At 33.1% G+C, this 21,180-nt stretch overlaps 1 protein-coding gene across 9 annotated transcripts in view; it reads left to right on the top strand.

Moving 5' to 3' along the window:
• Positions 1-21,180, top strand: part of CDH12 (cadherin 12) — a 1,341,561-nt gene that overhangs the window by 1,273,698 nt on the left and 46,683 nt on the right. For all 9 annotated transcript variants that reach the window (XM_074279079.1, XM_074279078.1, XM_074279081.1 and 6 more), the window contains one exon: positions 395-648. In XM_074279079.1, coding sequence (XP_074135180.1) covers positions 395-648 — 254 coding nt within the window. The remainder of the gene's footprint in view (positions 1-394; positions 649-21,180) is intronic.

The following is a 21,180-nucleotide window of genomic DNA, read 5'->3' on the forward strand; positions in this document are numbered from 1 at the left end:
TACAAAATGAAATCTCTAGAGCTGCTCATTATATCCTTGAACCACTAGATGGCAATGTTCACGAAGGAATGATTCTTTCAATACTAGTATTGAATACTAGTATCTCCTAACTTAACTTTTAATATAAAGCCAGTGTGCATGAAATTCAAATGGGTAATATTGTCATATGTTCTTATTTTTTTACATTCTGCATTAGTTCTTCTACAAATATGTATTTTTTATTCTTAATCTAAGTCTTTCTCCCTCTAATTAGCAAATAGGAAATTAAACATAGCAATCTCTAACACTGAAATCAGAAATTAATCTTGCAAATTATAGGAACGTTCCAAAAGTGCAGCTCACAGTTTTGCCATATTTTATGTGTTCCCTTCTTTTTGACTTTTTCTTATTGCAGCCATTAGATTTTGAAACAAAAAAGGCATATACTTTCAAAGTAGAGGCTTCCAACCTTCATCTTGACCACCGCTTCCACTCAGTGGGTCCTTTCAAAGATACTGCAACTGTGAAGATCAGTGTGCTGGATGTGGATGAGCCTCCAGTCTTTAGCAAGCCTCTCTATACCATGGAAGTTTATGAAGACACTCCCGTTGGGACCATAATTGGAGCTGTTACAGCACAAGATCTTGATGTTGGCAGCAGTGCTATTAGGTAAGAATTTCTACTGTAATTTAGAAATCATGTCTGTTAATGATACTATCGTTTAAGGGAAATCACTCACATGTATAAAGACAAGTTAAATATCTATGCCAATCTGTGAAAGTCATCAATAATGCCCTTGTTCCTTTCCATTATCTAAAGAGATATTTTGAGGGAAAATAAACAGATGTGTTTACTCCTGTGCAACTAGTCACTATGGCAACTAAATTTGCTAAGTTTCTTGGGATGGGGAAAAAACACAGCCAAATCTTTCCTAATGTTAAGTCCCATCAAGCTGTGACAAGATCAATGTTGATGCCTTAGGGAGATAGTAATTAGCATCAGAAGATGGTGGTTCTGTCAACAAATACAAAAACATGCCTGAAACTCATGTACATATTTATAAAATAAGACAACTCCCCCTACTGAAACTCAGGTACCACCAAAGAGTCCTACTTATTTGTCTGAGATGCTATGTGATTTCATTCCCACTTTAAAGATACTCCTTAACATTTATTTATGTTGAGTTAATTTTTGGAAAGGTCAAAGATATATGATTTGCCTTTTAATCTATATCCTTAAAGATACATCTGTACTTGGAAGAAGTAAAGAATTCTTGTGTTATGGTAATGAACCCAAGTTCATTCATCAGTACAGACCTTATTTCCTGACTATTCAGATTGTCCAAACTCCATCAGACTGTAGGGTAGAAGGAAGAATTTGCCTTCGTCTCTAACCTCCTCTCATTCCTTTCCTGCCTCCAAATTGCTCAAATCTAATAGGGCAGCAGTACTAGAAAAGCCACATAGATGCTTACATTGGTTGAATAAATATATTCTAATCCTTCTGATGAAATGGAGGACTTACAGTCCTTAACATCTGTAAATCTGTCCTTCCATTTTCTGGGCCTTCCCATCTATCCTGTTTATATTTACTCCACTCTATCCAAGACATCATCATCCAATCTACTGGTGGATCTTAGTGAATCCTAATTCTTGCCTAGTGAATGTGGAATTCAAGAGAATTTCAAGAAACAGAACAGATGAAGTGATCAGTGAGTAGGGAAAATGAATGTGGAAAAATAAAAAAAAATAGTGGAGGACCTTAAAGCTAAAATATTAAATACTGATATTTCAAGCATTTGTGATTATATCCATGTAGTTCCTCCCTCCAAGAATGCAGAAAGAAATCCCTTTAAAATTTAAGAGGTAGTCTGTGAGAATTGATATGAAAAAAAATCACCACTAGGCCAACCCAATGATAAATCTTTCCAAATTATTCATTCTTGTAAATCAGCAAATCTATTCTCTCTCTCTCTCTCTCTCTCTCTCTCTCTCTCTCTCTCTCTCTCTCTCTCTCTCTCTCTCTCTCTCTCTCTTTCTCTCTCTCTCTTTTTAATTTTCATTATTTTAGTTTTTTAGTCTATGTGTTCTTTTCCTACATGACTACTATGGAAATATATTTTGCATGATTAACATGTATAACAAATCAGATTGCTTGCTTTCTCTTTTTTATTATAGTTTTTATTTACAAGATATATGCATGGGTAATTTTTCAGCACTGACCCTTGCAAAACCTTCTGTTTCAACTTTTCCTCTCCTTCCTCCAACCCCCTCCTCCAAATGGAAGGTAGACCAACACATGTTAAATATGTTAAAGTATATGTTAAGTACAATATATGTATATATATATATCCATACAGTCATTTTTCAGCAAGTCTGTTTTCAAAATTTTTCCAGCTTACGAGTGCCTGCAGGAATATATGTTCTATTGGCATAGCCTTTAGGAATCTGGGGTCATTTTCACATCATGTTGAAAAATCAGAATAGCACTTTAGTGAAGGAATGTAGTTAATCCTATATAAAATAAAGTATTTCCCCTATTAAAATCCAAATCAGAGAAGTAACTTATTAGCAAGTAATGATAGTGTTGGAACTAGTATATAATAAAATATACTCCCCTCCAAATAATGGTATGAATACAAAGAACTATTAGTATTGATAATAATAATTTATTCAAATGTGATTAAAATACTAAAAGTGTTTTAGGGTTTCCAAAGCACTTTACTCACTTCAATTCCAGTATTTTCTACTCATAATATTAATGACATTTTATATATATATATATACATATATATATATATTATATTTATTCATTTAAAGAGAGAGAGAAAGGAGAGAAGAGAAGGGGAGAAAGTAAGGGAAGGGAGGGGAGAAAAAGGGAAGACAGGATTAGGGAGGCGAGCAGAAGTGAGGAGAGGAAAGGACAAGGGGTGAGGAAAAGTAATATGAAATCATTATCTCAACACACAAATTTGGCAGGGTTTACCTAAGGAACTGGTTGTGTTGACTGGGTTTGGCTATAATTCTGATGATTATAAGCTAGATTCAGAAAGTGAATAATCAATATTTTCCTGCAAAAGATAGACTGAATATCAGCTACAATTCAGTGGAGAACCATTAAACATCTAGAGAATCTCAGCGAAGGAAGCAAACTAGTCATTTGCTTATCTGCTGCTGACATTGACATAGAAAGAATGACAGCCATATTTCTCTAAGAAAACATGCTTCCTCTTTTCCAGCACCTGGTCCTCCCCGATACTTGGTTTGGATTGAGGAAATTGCTTTCAGTTCTCATCATGACTGAAAGCTAACAATACTGTGCAGATCACCAAGATAGCCTTAGGTAGACTATCTAGCTTGAATTTAGTTATTTTTGTTCTACCTATTTGTAGATATTTTCAAATTGAGAATATTCAAAATATTCAAAAAAGAGAAACATTAAAGATGAGGAAGGTAAAAAAAATAGATTTTGAAGTTAGGAGAGGAGAGAAGGTGAAAATAATTCAAAGAAAAGACATGGCTAGAATCATGGATTTGTTGCCACATATAAAGAAGACATGCATTTTATAGATACTCAACTACCACAAACTCATTTTTCTGTATCATTGAGTCTCAGGGGTAGATAGCATCTGACAGATATCAAAAGTCTTATGTGAAATGAATTGACAGCTGTATGCTGGTTTCTAATAGGCAGATGCCAACATAACTAAAACCACAGATCCAGATGGAACTAATTGACACCCATGAGGGAAGTTTCAAAAGATGGAGCAGGTTTTGAATCAACATGAAGTCTAACATTTCTATCCTAAGAGTAAATAGTAATCTTGAAGCAACCCAATGGGACTAGCATAGGTCATGTACTACCTTTTCTTTCTTTATAGAAAAGTTTTCAGGTGCAGAAACTCATAGTAAAATCCCTTTGCATGAAATAAGTTATTTTAAAAGATATTTTATTTTATTGTTTCTTTTTTTTTAGAAACAATAGTATGCATATTTCTCTCTCCTTTTTTCATCATTATATTATTTTAAAAAGCAAACAGAATAAGAAAAAATAGAAAAACAGAATAGCAAAATAAAACAAAACCAAAGAGAACATTGTCAATATATATATGTATATATGTATATATATATATGTAGAAATTATATTCACAAATATGCATCATTTTATTCTTGGAGACTCTGTATCTCCTTTTCTGGCTGGTTAACTTTGTTTTCATACTCATGTTTTTCTTTATTTTTCTTTTTTTCCCCTAAATGTCGTTCATTTGATTTTTAAATTCTTTTTTTGATTACTATAAATCTTCTCTGGACAGGCAGTCATTTTGCATTACTTTTTGAGATAGAAGTTTTGTTTTTTTTTTTTTAAATTCAGTGTCTTCCTCTGAAGATGAACCCTGATCTTTCCTCTTTCCTGTTCTTATAGTATGTTTCTATGGTGGGGCTCTTATTTGCCAGTTCACAGATATATATATATATATATATATATTGGGGGAAATTTGGAGAGCTTGAAATTTACAGACTTAATCTGCAGTCTTCCCAGACTCATCACTATCCTTTCTTTTTCAGTCACTTAGATAAGTGTATGTTAATAATAAACAAGTTGTGAAGTTGAATAAGGCAATTTATTGTCCTTGAATGGTCTCTAAAGTGGTTGAAATATACATATCTATTTTTTCTTCTCTTTTTTCTTCCAGTTTCTATAGCTTTTCTTTTTGTCTTCAAGCTTTTCATATCCATTCTGTCATCTTAATCCCTTTTATTCTGTTTCTTTTTCTCTTTTTTAAAATTGACTATACTACTGATTAGCCAGTTGTATTCAGTGGTATTCTTGATCAAGAAGTGTTGCTTAACTTTACTGTGGAACTTAAACTTGAGGATTCTAGGTACCATTAGCCTTTCTTTAACTTTTGAAATTCATGGTAATAACAACCTTTGACTATGAAATGGAGGGCTATTAATCAATAATTTTCATATTCTTGAACATTCTATTTCTAATTATATAATGATTACCTAATGCAAATTTGGTCAGATGCTATTCCATTCTGGAAGGCTCAGGAGGCATAAAATATCATATTTTAATCTGTACGATTTTTGCCCCATGTTCTGGTTTAGCTTTTGCTCTTCTTGATATTTCTCTTTTTGTTTTCTCCTTCTATATGGGTGAAGATGGTATGATGATCTTATAATATTTTCTTATTCAAATATAAATAAATATTTTTCTTGTGATTTATATTTATTAAAAATGATTGCTATTTTCAAGAATAGTATTTGCTAAGGTGCTTAGTACAATGCTATTTAGGAATAACATTGCATTTATCATAAGTTAAAGATTTAGTTTTACATATTTGTAGTATCACAATAAATCCTGAAAAATATTGTTATTAGTAAGACATTGCTAATAATAGCATTATATAATATATAATGAAAGACATTAGGGATCATCTATTCCAACTAACTCTTTGTTGATGGTAATACTGCTGCACAGGGAAAGGAAGTCAAATGACTTGCTTGCATAATATTCTCTGCCTTCAATGTCAGTGCTTTTGACATAGCAATACCAAATTACCTCCATATAGTTCCATTTAAATTGAATAGCTTAGCCATATTGGTAGTGATATCTATAGAAACAGTACTGTAATATCAGAGGCCATCTAGTTCAACCAAAATCTGAAAGAAATCTCTACTATAACATATCTGATCAAAGATTATATTCCTGTAGAACATCTCCAATTTTACTACCTCCTTAAGTAGAATAAAAAAAAAAATCTACATTTTTAAAGCGCTTTAAGGTTTTCTAAGTTTTATGCATTTTAATGCATTTGATACTCAGAATAAACCTAGGAGGTATCATAATTATTTTTATTATTCTCATTTTTAGAGATGAGAAAATCAAGACCCACTAAGGTTAAGTGTTCTGTCCAGAGTTACATAACTAGTCTGGATTTAACGAAGGATTTGAATTTAAATTTTTTGACCTTATGTCCCATGTTCTTTCCATTGTGCAACCCAGCTACTGCCTTAGATACTTCATAAAATTTCTGGATAGTTCTAACTGCTGGGAAAGGTTTGTTTGTTTATGAGGAGGGAGAGGTTGACATTAAACCAAAATTTGTTTTTGTAATATCTACCCATTTTTCCTGTTTTTTTTTCCCTCTGTCAATGAACAAAACAAGTTTAGTATTCTTATAAAGATACTTGTTTTTCTATTCTCCAGACTAAGCATTATCGGTTCCTCCAATCAATATTCACATGATATTGGTTCAGGGATATCTATCTTTGGTTTTTGCCTTCCTTTGAATACTTTCTAGCTCATCATTGTACTAAAAATGTGATCCCCAATACTGAATGGAATACTCCAATTGTGTTCTGACCAAAGAAGAGTATAGATGCTCTATCATCTTGCCCTCTATTATGGACTCAGTATCATTCATTTTTATTTTTGCTTTCTTTTGGATATTCTCTAATTCACTACTATTCTTAAAGTGTGGTGCCCACAACTGACTGTAATATTTAAGCAGTGCTCTAAAGCAGAGTATGGATGCTCTATTACCTCCTTACTCCAGGAAGCCAGGCTTTTTTAGTGTAGCCCTGCAGCAGTCCCCCAAATGAATTCCTCCAATTTAGTTTGTGTCCACTTTATCTTTGGCCCCTTGGCTCTCATTCTCCCTCAGCTAGAATCTCGATTCTATATTTTGAAAATCAAACCAGAGCTGTCTGATGCTGCCTCTTCTGCCTCCTAGAAGTCAGTACTACCCTGGCCAGCTTTTCTTCTGCAAGTTATTCCTATGTCGGTGAGTGTGCTCCCTGGGTCTTCCTCCTTTCTTCTCTTCCTCAACTTCTTAGTTATAAATCATCAATCTTCCTTGTAGTATATAGTTTATCATTCTTAACATCACAATAGTCTTGAATCATTCTTTAATAAATTGGAGAAACAGAAATAATAAGCAAAGGTATATCTTAAGTATTAAAAAAATATCCATTTTGTACTTAACAATGAATGCTCAAAAGGAAAACATTGCAAATTAAATGTTCTGAAATAATGTGCTTTCCATTCTAATTTTCCTTTTCCTGATAACTTTAAAAGTAATGTTTCTTTTGGTTTTATGATTTGTTATGTGGAAATAGTTAGATAACTCATTGGATAAAGTACCAGATCTAGAATTAAGAAGATATAACTTCAAATCTGGCCTCAGACACTTATAAGCTATATGACTGTGGACAATTTATTTAATGTTTGTTTGTCTGAATTTACTGGAGAGGGAAATGGCAAACCATTCTAGTATCTTTGACTTGAAAACTCCATGAACGATATAATCCACAGAATTACACAGAGATGGACTTGACTGAATGACTGAATAATAGCATCAACATGTGATACATTCTTTATAAAATACTGTGGAGCATATAAATATAATTTTCCCCATTTTCTATAAAATAAAACTGATGCTTAAAGAAATTAAATGACTAACCCACAGCTATTAAACATTGGAATCAGGATTCAAGCCTTAACACATCTTTTCTCTAAGCGCTAAATTCTTTTCATTATACCATATCTTTTCTTTTTGTTCTTCTCCATAGAAAAGTGGGAATACTTCAAGCCAATTAATAATTCAGTTATGCCAGTTAAAAGTTTTAAACAGAAGAATAAATACTTGGGGAAATCTACTGAATGCTTAGACTCTTTTTCCAAATAAAGTTAAAATTATGGCTTCAGCCTTTCCCTAACTAATGTACCTTGTCTTTGATTCCAGTTGTTTTTTTTTTTTTCCCAAATACAACAAAAACATTGAAAGAGCCACTATAAATATTTGTCAACCTATAGTTTTTTCTTCCTTCTTTGACATCTCTGCGAAAAAGATATATATATTCTTTCTTACAAGATCTATATATTTTTGTAGTGTTCTATATATCTGTCTCTGTCTTTCTATCTCTCTGCCTCTCTCTCTCTATGTCTCTCTGTCTCTCTGTCTCTTTCTCTCTCTCTGTCTCTGTCTCTGTCTGTCTCTGTCTCTGGATCTGTCTCTGTCTTTCTCTCTCTCTCTCTCTCTCTCTCTCTCTCTCTCTCTCTCTCTCTCTGTGTGTGTGTGTGTGTGTGTGTGTGTGTGTGTGTGTGTGTGTGTATGTGTATAACATTCAGCGATTTGGAGACATAAATCCAAATTATTTTCTAAAATGACTGCTCTCTCAACAGTCAGGCAATGTGTCTTATCTTCCCATAATCCTTCCAACAACTGTCATGTCCCCTTTTTCTGGTCATTCCTAATCTGATATGTATAAGATTGAATCTCAGAGTTGTTTTTATTTTCGTCTTTGAGAATTGCTTTGGTCTACCTTTTCAACATTTATGTGTTAGATAAAAGCTCTCAAAGATTAATATAAATTATTCTCTCCATATCTGTATATGTACAACTATGTATATGCATACATCTATACATACAAAACATATATACATGTGTATGTGTCATATTGGATCTTCATTCTCTTATCAAAGAAACTTGAAAAAAAGAGTTTTCCTACTTAACTTTTTCCTTTCTGGCTTCAGCCTCATTTATTTTGTTCCCATAAACTTAAAAAAAATCCTAATATTTTAAAATTTAGTACTTTTTCAAATCAAAAATAGGTTGCAATTACTGTTTTATTAAATTGATTTCGATAATTATGAAAACAGTTGAATGGTATTTTAAGATTATCACTATCATTTTATATCTTTTTGTTAATTGACACACATAAAATTCACTATTACTGCTCAATTAAATAAACACTTTAACACTATTTCTCTCTTTTGAATAATGTGCTGTCCAACTAAGAACTACCTGTTTAATCAAGAAAATTCATGAATAGATTTTTCTAGCTAATTAGTAGTCATTATGCTCAAGTTTCACTTGGGTTCCTTGAAGTTTTGGGATATTACACCTCATTTTATAGTATTAAAGTTGTACTTAAGCTTTAGTAAATCACATACATAAATCATCCTTTTCTTTAGAGCTGGTATATACATAGTCTTTGAAAACATGTAGTAATAAATCAAACAACTGCTTAATGTCCATATGCCACCTGATAACCTAGTTTGGTTTTCCAAATAAATACAACTATACAGTTAGAAAGAAAGAAAAAAAAAAACTCATCTTAGGGAAATCAATTAACTTCTCTATACTTCCAAATTCTTATCTCTCAAATGATAGGGTTGCACTGGATAAATACTAAGATTCCTTCCAGTTCTAAGAATCTGTGATGAAATATCAACATTTTCTATCACCTATCTTTCTTGCCCTGGTTTCTCAAATAGAATCAGTGGTGCAAAACGGGTCCAGAGAGAAGCCAGCTGAATGAAAACACTATTATAAATAATGTAGAAAAGTGAAAATGGTGGCTAGAGTGGTCTTTGCACAGGTTTCTTTCTATTCATTAATTAGTTAGGTTCTGTAGTACTAACCTCTTAAAAGGATGAGGAAAGGAATAACTCATTCTTGATTCAAAGTTTCTACAATGTCAAAAGTCACAAGAGGGTTTATATGACATTTTAAAAAACATTTTTATTAGGGCTTTTATGTTATCTCTTCCTTTGATATCAAATTTCATTATTTGGCATTGACAATGCTTAGTTTATTTTTCACTTCAAGGCCTTCCTTTTAAATCTGCTTACAAATCTCAGGGCAAGATTATGTGAAGCAAGGTAATTTTTATTTTGTTTTTAGCCTACCCATCCACTTCCATTGTGGAGGCAGTGTAATGCAGTATAAAGGATTCTGGATATAGAGGACCTAATTTCAAATCACAATGCTTCCACTTACTACCTGAATGTCCTTGGGTAAGTTACCTATCAGGCATTCATTTTTCTTCTTCTGCTTACTGAGGAGACTGATGCCTCCAAAAGGCCCTGCCACCATAATCTATGCATTTATAACTATCATCTTAATGTTGTCACTCATCATACAGTGGTTCCTTCTATGATAATTTACTTATGGTTCAATGTAACTTTTAGAAAATCATTGAATATAAGAGCTCACTCTTATAAGATCCCAAGCCCAATGAACAGATCATTTTATACAATACTATTTGACTAAAACTCTAGCAAATGAACATGTGGCCAAGGAATAGCTAACAATAGAAAAGAGGCAATTGGATTGGATGCAAGTTCTAACAAGAACAATAGATGATTGAAATTGTTTTCAGGAGGTGTGAGCTGGGGGATTTAAGGGAATAAATGGGAATTTTAAAACAATTTTCGAAAAGTATACAATGCTTCTATGTCTGCCAGAGTTAGAGAACTAGTTTAGGTCTTCCTACTAATAAAAAAGGAGATATTGGAAGAATATTTTGTTGCCCTTTAGGTTGTCATGTAGAATCAAATTTATCCCCAAAGCATCAAAAAATTATTCAAAAAATTTTAGTAAGCATATGCTATATGTCAGACATGCTAGCTAGTCTCTAGAGCTATTTGGCAGATTGGGAATTGACTTAAATGTAGCACAGCTGGGAAAAACTTGATAAAGAACTAATCATATTTTGGGCTTTGTATAAACAATCATCTAGAAGGGAAGGACCATTCTAAATTTTCATGATTTGGTGAATAACTGAATATATGGTAAAAAATATGAGGGATAAAATGTGACACCGAGTTTGAAAATTTAGGTAACTGGAAGGATAAAGGATAGCGGTACCCTTTACAGAATTAGAAAAATTGGGAAAAATGTAATGAGTTCTATTTTAGATATGTTGAGTTTGAGATGGCTCTGGGACTTTTAAATTCAGAACATCCAATAGGATGGTGAAAGAAAGGGCAAGTAATGCTTTTTTTTTTTTCTTACAAAAATAGAGCAGCAGCTGGTAAAATTTGAGCATATCTTAATGATAATGTCATTTGCCAAAAGGAAAGAAAGCAACAAAGGAACTAGTAACTCAGCTCTGATTTTGACCAACAAAAAAGAGTATTACAGAAACAGAAATGAGAGAAATTTCAGGGAAAACAAACCTTCCAACTTAGAATGAGAATATCATTCTTTAATCTTTAATTTTTCCCATGTTCTGATTTAGCTTATGATATGACACTGTGTAAGACACCAAGAACATAAGAGTCACAGCACAAATGATGACACCTTTAGTACAGTCACAAATTTCTTCTTCTGATACAACATGTTGATGAGCAGGAGCAATTCCAGGAACAAGGGAGCCTCTACATGGACACTTCTGACACTGCTGACATTTTTCTCACCGGGATCTTGTGTAGTAAATTGGCTGAAAGTTCATAGATGTCTTTCATGAAACCTATCCCAGAATCTGTTGCTAGTAAGGCTCTTTCTGTACTACCCAGTCATCATTATTTAGCCAATCTTCAAAAATGCCTTCTCTCTGAGAACTAGGGAGCTAATACAAAATCAAAATTATTTCTTTTTAAAGGCTCTGTGAAATGATCAAATCTTTCTTCCACATTGGCTAAATAATGACTTTTTCTCATCCTTATCCAATAACTCTCACTAGTCAACTACGAGGTCTCCTTTCTTCCAGGTAAATATATATACCCACCATAGTTATAAAGCAATAGTTTCACCTTCCCCATCATATTAAAAAACAAGATTTCTCTCAACAATAAAACTCGTGGTTTCTCCATGCCTTTTTTGGGAAGGAATTTTTCCCATATCATCCCAAAGGAAAGAAAATTTGCTTCTTGAGGAGAAATTATTGTTTTCCCCAACATCTAATGTACCCTCTAAAGATACAAGTACTTTGAGGATCAGGCAGCTCTGCTAGGAAATGAGGATAGACTGCAGAAGATTAGACTGAACCATGTCTCAAAATGGTCCATTCTTGTTAGGTGAGTCTTCTTGGACTTTGGATTCAAGGAATCCCTAGTCAAGGGAGGAAACCCTTTTCTTTTTTTTTATTTATTATATATATATATATATTTTTATAATATTATCCCTTGTATTCATTTTTCCAAATTACCCCCCCTCCCTCTATTCCCTCCCCCCGATGACAGGCAATCCCATACATTTTACATGTGTTACAATATAGTCTAGGTACAATACATGTGTGTGAATATCATTTTCTTGTTACACAATAAACATTAGAATCCGAAGGTACATGCAACCTGGGCAGACAGATATTAGTGCTAACAATTTACATTCACTTCCCAGTGTTCCTTCTCTGGGTGTAGCTACCTCTGTCCATCATTGATCAACTGGAAGTGAGTTGGATCTTCTTTATGTTGAAGATTTCCACTTCCATCAGAATACATCCTCATACAGTATTGTTGTTGAAGTGTACAGTGATCTTCTGGTTCTGCTCATTTCACTCAGCATCAGTTGATTTAAGTCTCTCCAGGCCTCTCTGTATTCCTCCTGCTGGTCATTTCTTACAGAGCAATAATATTCCATAACCTTCATATACCACAATTTACCCAACCATTCTCCAACTGATGGACATCCATTCATCTTCCAGTTTCTAGCTACAACAAAAAGAGCTGCCACAAACATTTTGGCACATACAGGTCCCTTTCCGCTCTTTAGTATTTCTTTGGGATATAATCCCAGTAGTAGCGCTGCTGGGTCAAAGGGTATGCACAGTTTGATAACTTTTTGGGCATAATTCCAGATTGCTCTCCAGAATGGCTGGATTCTTTCGCAACTCCACCAGCAATGTATCAGTGTCCCAGTTTTCCCACATCCCCTCCAACATTCATCGTTATTTGTTCCTGTCATCTTAGCCAATCTGACAGGTGTGTAGTGGTATCTCAGAGTGGTCTTAATTTGCATTTCTCTGATCAGTAGTGATTTGGAACACTCTTTCATGTGAGTGGATATAGTTTCACTTTCTTCCTCTGAGAATTGTCTGTTCATATCCTTTGACCATTTATCAATTGGAGAATGGTTCGGTTTCTTATAAATTAGGGTCAGTTCTCTATATATTTTGGAAATGAGACCTTTGTCAGAACCTTTGTTTTTAAAAATATTTTCCCAATTTGTTACTTCCCTTCTAATCTTGTTTGCATTAGTATTATTTGTACAGAAACTTTTTAGTTTGATGTAATCAAAATCTTCTATTTTGTGATCAATAATGATCTCTAGTTCTCCTCTGGTCATAAATTCCTTCCTCCTCCACAGGTCTGAGAGGTAGACTATCCTCTGTTCCTCTAATCTATTTATTATCTCCCTCTTTATGCCTAAATCATGGATCCATTTTGATCTTATCTTGGTATATAGTGGGAAACCCTTTTCTTTTCCAGGGTAATGCCAATTTGTCGAGAAATAGTTTCTGGGAGGTTGCTTTATAACCTTTGTTGGTTTTTGTAGATTTCTGACATAAGTTGTTGGATGCAGGAGGAAAACCTTTTATCCTGAGACAAGATAGTTTCATTTTCCCAGCTGGGCACAGGTTGAGAGCCATTTGAATTAGTAATAGCTGCCTTGTCCTGGTGAGGGGAATCACATAGTCCTACTGTGCCCAGAATGGCATCAGCATTCAAATGTCCAGTGACACTGGACCTGATCTCTGATGTTCTTTTAACAGCTTCAACTTGGTAGTTTAGCACATAACGCCAATAAGTACTAAGGCATCCTATATACAACTATATGTAGTGAAAAACAAAAACAATTTAAAAAATTGTTATTCTTGAACTAAATGGGAAAGCCTTTAATTTCCCAGTCCTATTCTTTGCAAGTCCAGACTTCTTGGTCGTACTCATGGCCACTGCCCAAGAGCTGGTAAAGATGAATATTTTCTCTGCCTCAGCCCTAAAAGCTCTTTAACAGTCCAGACATTTACCCTAAAACTTAGTCTGCAGGGAAAACTTGCCAATACTCCTACTCCATAGAGTGTCTTCTTTTACTGGAGTGTTGATTGTTGAAGCCCAGTTCTGTGTGGGTCTCTAACAGTGGATAGAAATAACAGATAATCAATTAAATCACAATTCTCAGAAGTAAGATATGGTTTGAATTCACTTGTCCATTAGAGGAAGCAGAGTTCCAAGATCTGAACCGGAGGCCTTGGTTTCTGGCATAGTCACAACTTGTTAGTCAAAAGCACTACTACCAGAGGGATGTGGGCAAGCATTATTTTTTTTTTTATTGTCTTTCTTTCTTTTGGAGGCAATTGAGATGACTTGCTCAGGGTAAATCTGAGGTCTGATTTGAACTCAGCTCTTCTTGACTCCAGGGCTAGTGCTTTTATGTATTGTATTACTCAGATGTCCCAGGCAAGTAGTATTTCTAATGTACAATTTTCATTTAACAGTAGAAGACTTCTGTGCTCTTTCATCTTACTACAGAAAGCATTTTGTATCAACCAAGGAATAATAGAAAATTCAGATATTATTATATGAACCTATTTAGTAGTAACAAGGGCATAGTAAGAAGAAAACAATTGTTTTTCAAAAATAACATAGTGAATGACTGCTCTTGGCAATGAATTTTTGCTGCCCCTTGGTGTCTGTCAAGGGCTTTATTAAGACCAGTCTTTATAGAAAGAGGCATGTTTAAACATGGATTTTTCAGCTTCCTAAAAAAATTGGAGAGAATGTTGGTCTGCCTACTTTTCATCTTCCAAGGTTGTAGATTATTTGGGGCCTAAGTTGGCGGACACTGACTTGTTTTGTTTTGTTCTTCCCTCCCTCCCTTCTCTTTCTCTCATTCCCTTTCTCCCCCTTTTCTTCCTTCCTTTTGGGCTTTCTAAAATGTAAAGAATTCATTAGGTGAACTTCCTTCTTCTGGGCTTCTTAAATATGAGGAAACAAGTGTCAGAAGCTTTATTCTGAACTGTATCTGGAATCTGAGTTTTCTCTATTTAATGTTAAAAACAAATGAACAAACAACAAACAAACAAAACAATCAAGCATCCTCCTAATTCTGGTTTAATGTTGGAACAAAATGCTGGACATGTAAGAAGAGAAGAGGTTTACTTTACTCAAACAGAGAAAGGATAAGCAAGAAGAATACAGTGGTATTTTCTTCTCTGGATGTGACCCTTTTTTTCTCTACCTGGAAACAGTTGATCAGTCATCAGGGTATATATAGTAACTCCCATGATTTTTGACAGCCACCAAGAATAGAGGCCTAGATTACATGAAGTTGTGACCTTTTATACCATGAGACCAGGGAATTGCATCAGGGAAACTGGTGCTAACAAGTTTCATAGGGGAAGGAAGATAATTTCAGAGTTAGGGAAGCTGTATCAGGAAATAAATTGTCTGACCACATCAAGTATATTATGCGTAAGAGAAGAATAAAAGCAAGGAAAAGAAGGCTATTCAAATGGGATGATAATAACATGATAGAGAGAAGATATAACTATCATTTTGCCAAGAATAATAATCTTTGAATTGTAAAGGACAGAGCAAAAATGTACCCTACTTCAGTAGGGAATCAATCCCTAAAACAAGTGAAGGGATATAGTTTATAAAAGAGAAATAAAGGTTTAAATCATCAGCACCAAAAGGGGAAAAACATCTATAGCATATAATGATATATTTGTGATTGTTGAGTCACTATCCATTCTATTTGAAAGTTCAAAGAGAACAGGAGACATGACAATGTACTGTAGAAGAGAATATGCCTCAATAATTAAAAAAAAAGACTAAGAGTCTATAGATTTGAGGCTGGTAATTTTAATTTTATTCCTGGAAAAAAAACAAAAACATATAAAAAGTATAGTTTGGAACACTTAGAAAAAAGAAGCAATGAATCAGTATGATTTCATCAAGAAAACATCATGATTGTGTAATATCACTTTTTAAAAAAATAATGCCATTAGACCAAAAGACAACTGAAGTGCTAGGTTACCCCTTAGGTTACTTTATACATTGGCTTACCGTGGGCCAAGGTTAATATCTTGCCATCTTAGAAGAGTTTTCCAGAACTTGCATTCAAGTTCAAGAACCTACATTTCCTCAGTGTGATCAGAGAAGAATTTTCTGCTAACATAATTCTTCTTATATTCAATAGGCAAGATAAAAATTCTTAAAAAGGACATTTTATTTTCCCAAAATGACATATGCTTCTTGAATGACAAAATATTATTTAATTGATTTGTTTTCCTCCTATTGCCCATCTTTCTTGACAGACTATTGTAGGAAAAAAATACACAAAAAGCAAAATTAATATGCTTGTTGCTGAACAAAAGAGACCAAAAATGTGAAAGTCAGAACAACTTTGTAAGAGGTAAGGATCTGTAGAATTGTAGAGATATGAAAAAGCACACATTAAAGATAGCAGCATGCTTACTTTCCTCACATAAAATCCTTTATCTATGTCACGCTACCAGGTTGAGATGGGGAAGGTCATAATTGCATACTGATGAAAACTATGTTTAATTACCTTTAAAATATATATTATGTACTCCTAGAAGCCTTTTCAAAATGTGCAGGGAAAATGGAATTAGTGTAATGGCTGTCACCAGAATGTGAAATTTGAATAGGATGAAATTAGTATAATGTTGCTAGATCGGAGTAATGTTCATATTTTGGGGAATAAATCAAAGAAAGTTTTAAGAGAAATATAGGGCATTTAGAACCTTTTGGAGCATATCTGAATATGTAAATATACAAAGAAATTGCCCTAGTCTACCTCACTTTGCAACTGTTACACAGTTTAAGACTCTCAAGAGAGTGATTTTGCCCTAGTTGCTTTTTTTTTTTTTTTCTAGTCTAGTTACAGATTCACAGATGTGAAATGTAAGACTTAGTATTTGTGGAAGTTTGTGATTCCAAAGCAGTTTTCAATGAAGAGAGAAAATAGATGGTTGTATGTTAACCAGATTTTGTTTAAAGCACTAGGAAGAATTCTCATAGTGTTAATACAGAAACATACCAACCCACAATCACACAAATGAATAAGTCAATTAAATCTTAGTTTTTGTCATATAACTTCCTTTAATATGCTTTTCTGGTACATTGCTGTAATGAGTAATATGTGTGTGTGCCATGCTTGTGTACACACATAAATAAGAGAGAAATACCTCCTTTTTTGCTGCTTCTTTGGAATTGTGGATACTTCTCCTCAAAGTATCTTATCTGCATAAATGTATCTTTCCTCCCTCCTACATATATATATATATATATATATATATATATACATATATATATATATATATATGTATATATATATATATATATATATATATATATATATATATATATATATATATATATATATATATATATATATATATACACATACACATCCAAGAAGTTTCAGGGACTGTTTTACCTTTTGTCTTTGTATCTCAAATATCTTTCACATAGTGCTTAATAAATGTTTCTTGAATGATTGAATAAGCAGATAATTATCCCTGTGCCACTCTTTATCCTCTTATCTCTCTTATAAAATATCTTTCACAGAGCTTCCAAAATAATCTTCTCAATAAAGCATATATCTAACCATGTGAACCTCTTTTCATCCATACTCAAAAAAATTCAATTATTTCTTATTGCCATTAGGATAGGATACAGATTCCTGTTTGGTATTTAATATTCTTCATTAACTGACCTCTTTCCAGACTTATTGCTCATTATTTTTCTTTACATACTTTATATTAGAGCCAAAATAACTTACTTGGTATTGGTCATTCTCAACATTCCATCCCTCACTTCTTCACCTTACTACATGCTCTTCTCCATGCCTGGAAAATACTCCTGTTTCACCTGTATTTAGATTTCTGTCTTTAAATTTTAGTTTGGATACTATCTCCTAAAGGAAGCTTGTTCTGATCTCCCTAATTGCTTCCTCCTCAAATTATCATATTTATGCTCCTATGTTTGAACATTGTATCCTCTAAATAAAATATAAACTCCTTGAAGACAAGAACTATTTATTGTTTTGAAAAAAGTGGACTTAGAGATCATGAAAACAAATTTACTTAACTTGATTCATTCTCACTGAAAACATAACTTTTTTTTGACTCATCCAAACATAAATCTGTTCTGAAAAACCCATGTAAGGCAGGTGTGTCAAAATGTTTTAGCTCAGGAAAACTGTTTTATACAACCTAATGAGCCTAATCCTTTACTTCCAGCAGATAGAATGAGGAATTCTCTTCAGGAGGGAATCCTATTTATATCTAAGAATAAGAGAAGGCTATTTCATATTTGCACAAAAAATGAAGCAGGTTTATGCTAAGTAATAAAAGTGTCAGTTATGCATATGTGTGTGTATATATATATGTATATATATATATATAATTTTACCTTATAGACATTTTATTTGATCTTTATCCTATTTATAAAGTATATAGAACAATTGTTATTAATATGAGTATTATTTTGGGTGGTAGGTAGATAAATTGCTGGGTCAGAGACAAGAAGTTCTGAGCTAAAATACTGGTTCAGATACATACTAGGTATGTGTGTTTAGATAAGTTATATAGCACTTTTCTTCCAGGGTTGTTTTAAGGATTAAATGAGATATTTATAAAACAATGAGCAGAATGTTTGGCACATAACAAGCACTTATCAAATGATTTTTCCTTTCCGTCCTTCTTCCTTCCTCCTATCCACAGATATCACAAACCCTATTTAGTAGATGAGGACATTGAAATCAGAAATAATTGCTACAATTATACATGTTATATAAGACACTCTTACATGCACATTTGGATAAATCCATTCAACAAACATTACTTAAATATCTACTAAGTGCCAGACATTATGCTAGACACTTGTCAAAAATGAAACAGCTTCTGTCTTCATAGAGCTTACCTTCCTTTGAGGCTGAACTATGTCTGTCTGTCTGTCTATCTATCTATCTATCTATCTATCTATCTATCTTTCTATCTATCTAATCTATCTGCATTTATATATATATATATATATAAATATACATAAATTACATATATAGAGAGAGACTGATTTATGCATGTGCATATTTATGTATGTGTGTACTAGAATTTTAAATAGCTTAAAACTGCCCTAAGACTTCTGGAATACTTTATGTACACAATTACTGGTAAAAGTGGCATCTAAAGGGATCAGAAAAAGTCTCTATAAGACCTAGCATTTGATTTTTAAAGAAGTTACATATTTTAACAAACCCATGCATCAAAAATTCATTTCTTATTAGGGTCCATTTCTCACTGACATCAGATTATAAACCTTCCATGCTTTAGTTGATGACTTTCATGAGTTTTCTCATAAAATCCCTCCCACTTGATATGTCCCTGTTTAAAAAATTACATTTGGAAGACATTATGGTGATAGGAATCATGAGACTTAGCTAGGCTGAGATTGTTTGAGACATATAATCCATCATGGAGATATTATTCAAAGCCTTTCTAGAACAGTAAAACCTGGCAGAATTTTGCTTGATTGTATACACTTTCAAGAACCCAGGGTGTCTTAATATTTCAAAATGAGGCCTCAGACTAGGACATTAGAAAATAATATGTCTCTGGGTATGTATGCACATATACATACATGTATATATAAGCACATATATATGTGTATATATATATATATATATATATGTAGCCCACCTCTTATGTGTATGTATGTGACTGACAGTTTTGTTGTTTAATTGAAATCTGCTTAATTTTTTGTATAATATAAATTATCTTTCCTTTATCCATTAACCTAGGAGAATGCTTCAGCAGATAGGCCTGGGATTCCCTTCTGAAAGAAACTCCTCATTCCATCTGTTGGAGGTAGAAAATTGAGCTTGTTAGGTTGTATTAAAAAGTTTTCCTGTGTCTAAAACATTTTGACACCTCTGCCTCATGGGTACTTTAGAAGAGATTTATATTTTGATAAGGTGAAAAATGTGTTGTTTTCTTTTAGGAAAGATAAATCAGGTTAAGTGATTTTCTTTTCATGAACTCCAAGTCCACTTTATTTTAGATTTATTCAGTCATGCCATGACACTCAAGAACAATTCAGACCAAAATTGTGATCACAACTATTATTAGTTGGTTTGAATCTTTGTAGAAGTACCTGTGATTTTCTTTCTTTGTGGATATTTAGTTATTCTTCGATATATTTTGGTTAGTGTGACCTTAACTTCACAAGAAAGAAAAACAGAAAGGTGAAGTAGATGTGTAAGATCAATTTTTTCTTCATAGAGAACAACAGAAGTCTCTTTTAATAAATAAGGGAATCTTGAATAGAACCATCATACCTCCTACTTAACAGGTATAGCCTAAAGATTAGAACTATTTAAAGTTTAATTTCCATCTCCCCAATAAAAATTATGAATCTATCCTTTAGGTTTCAGTTCATTTGTTTTTCTGAAAGACTGAAATATCTTTTTCATAATTGTAACATAATGAATTGATTATTGGGTCAATTCAGCAGTTGTATGACATATTTTTGTTGTTGTTATGAAGATTATTTGAAGATCAGACTTTTTAAGCATTATGTTTTTCATGCTTTGTTGATGTGTTAGCAAGATACTACAATGACTTTATACTAAAGACACAGGAATTTAAATACTAATGTAGTAACTCTATAAAGTTCCATGTAACTTTTTCATCCTAAAGTAGCTGAACCCTTCAATCTTTTCTGGGCCTTTGCTTTAACTAAATTTTTAGGGAAGTTACTTAAGGCAGTGTGGAATTATTCAAGAAGGATACAAAATATAGACTGCCCTTTTGTGTCTAGAAAAAGTTAAAATTAGTGAAACACATAGTTGGCTTGGGTGCTTCCATTTCTTTGGTAGAGATTTTCCCTAAGGAAATGTAAACTACCACAGTGGGTCCCTCCTCTTCTCTGTCCCTGGGCCACATTCAAGTCCAGACTTAAGTACCTAGGTACTACTGAAGTCAGAATAGGTTGTATTTAGGGATATATAATAGGTAACAAAGAGAGGACAATTCAATATATATTTGAAATCTATAGATTCACTTGTGTACTCCCCAATGTGTGGTCCATTTCTTTACAGCTAACACTTAGAATGCAATAAAAAAAAGTTCATAATTTTATGGAGACAAGGTCCATTACAAAATACAGACCACAAATAAATATGATTTAAAGAGAAGAAATTCTCAGTTAAACAAAAAGAAGTGAGATAGCATAGAGGGATATGTTTACCAGGTTTTAAGAATGGAAACAGTCAGAGACAGCAAAATTCTGTTCAGGCATATCACTCCTTAATTTTATCTTTGCATAAACTATGAGATTTTGGTCTTTGGTCAGTTTCTGGCAGAATATTTTCCAGTTTTCTGATAAGTTATTTTTGTCAAATAATGAGCTATTGCTTCAAAAATGTGTTACTAATGATCCTAG

Source organism: Sminthopsis crassicaudata, chromosome 1 (genome assembly GCF_048593235.1).
Source record: "Sminthopsis crassicaudata isolate SCR6 chromosome 1, ASM4859323v1, whole genome shotgun sequence".
Lineage (NCBI taxonomy): Eukaryota > Metazoa > Chordata > Mammalia > Dasyuromorphia > Dasyuridae > Sminthopsis > Sminthopsis crassicaudata.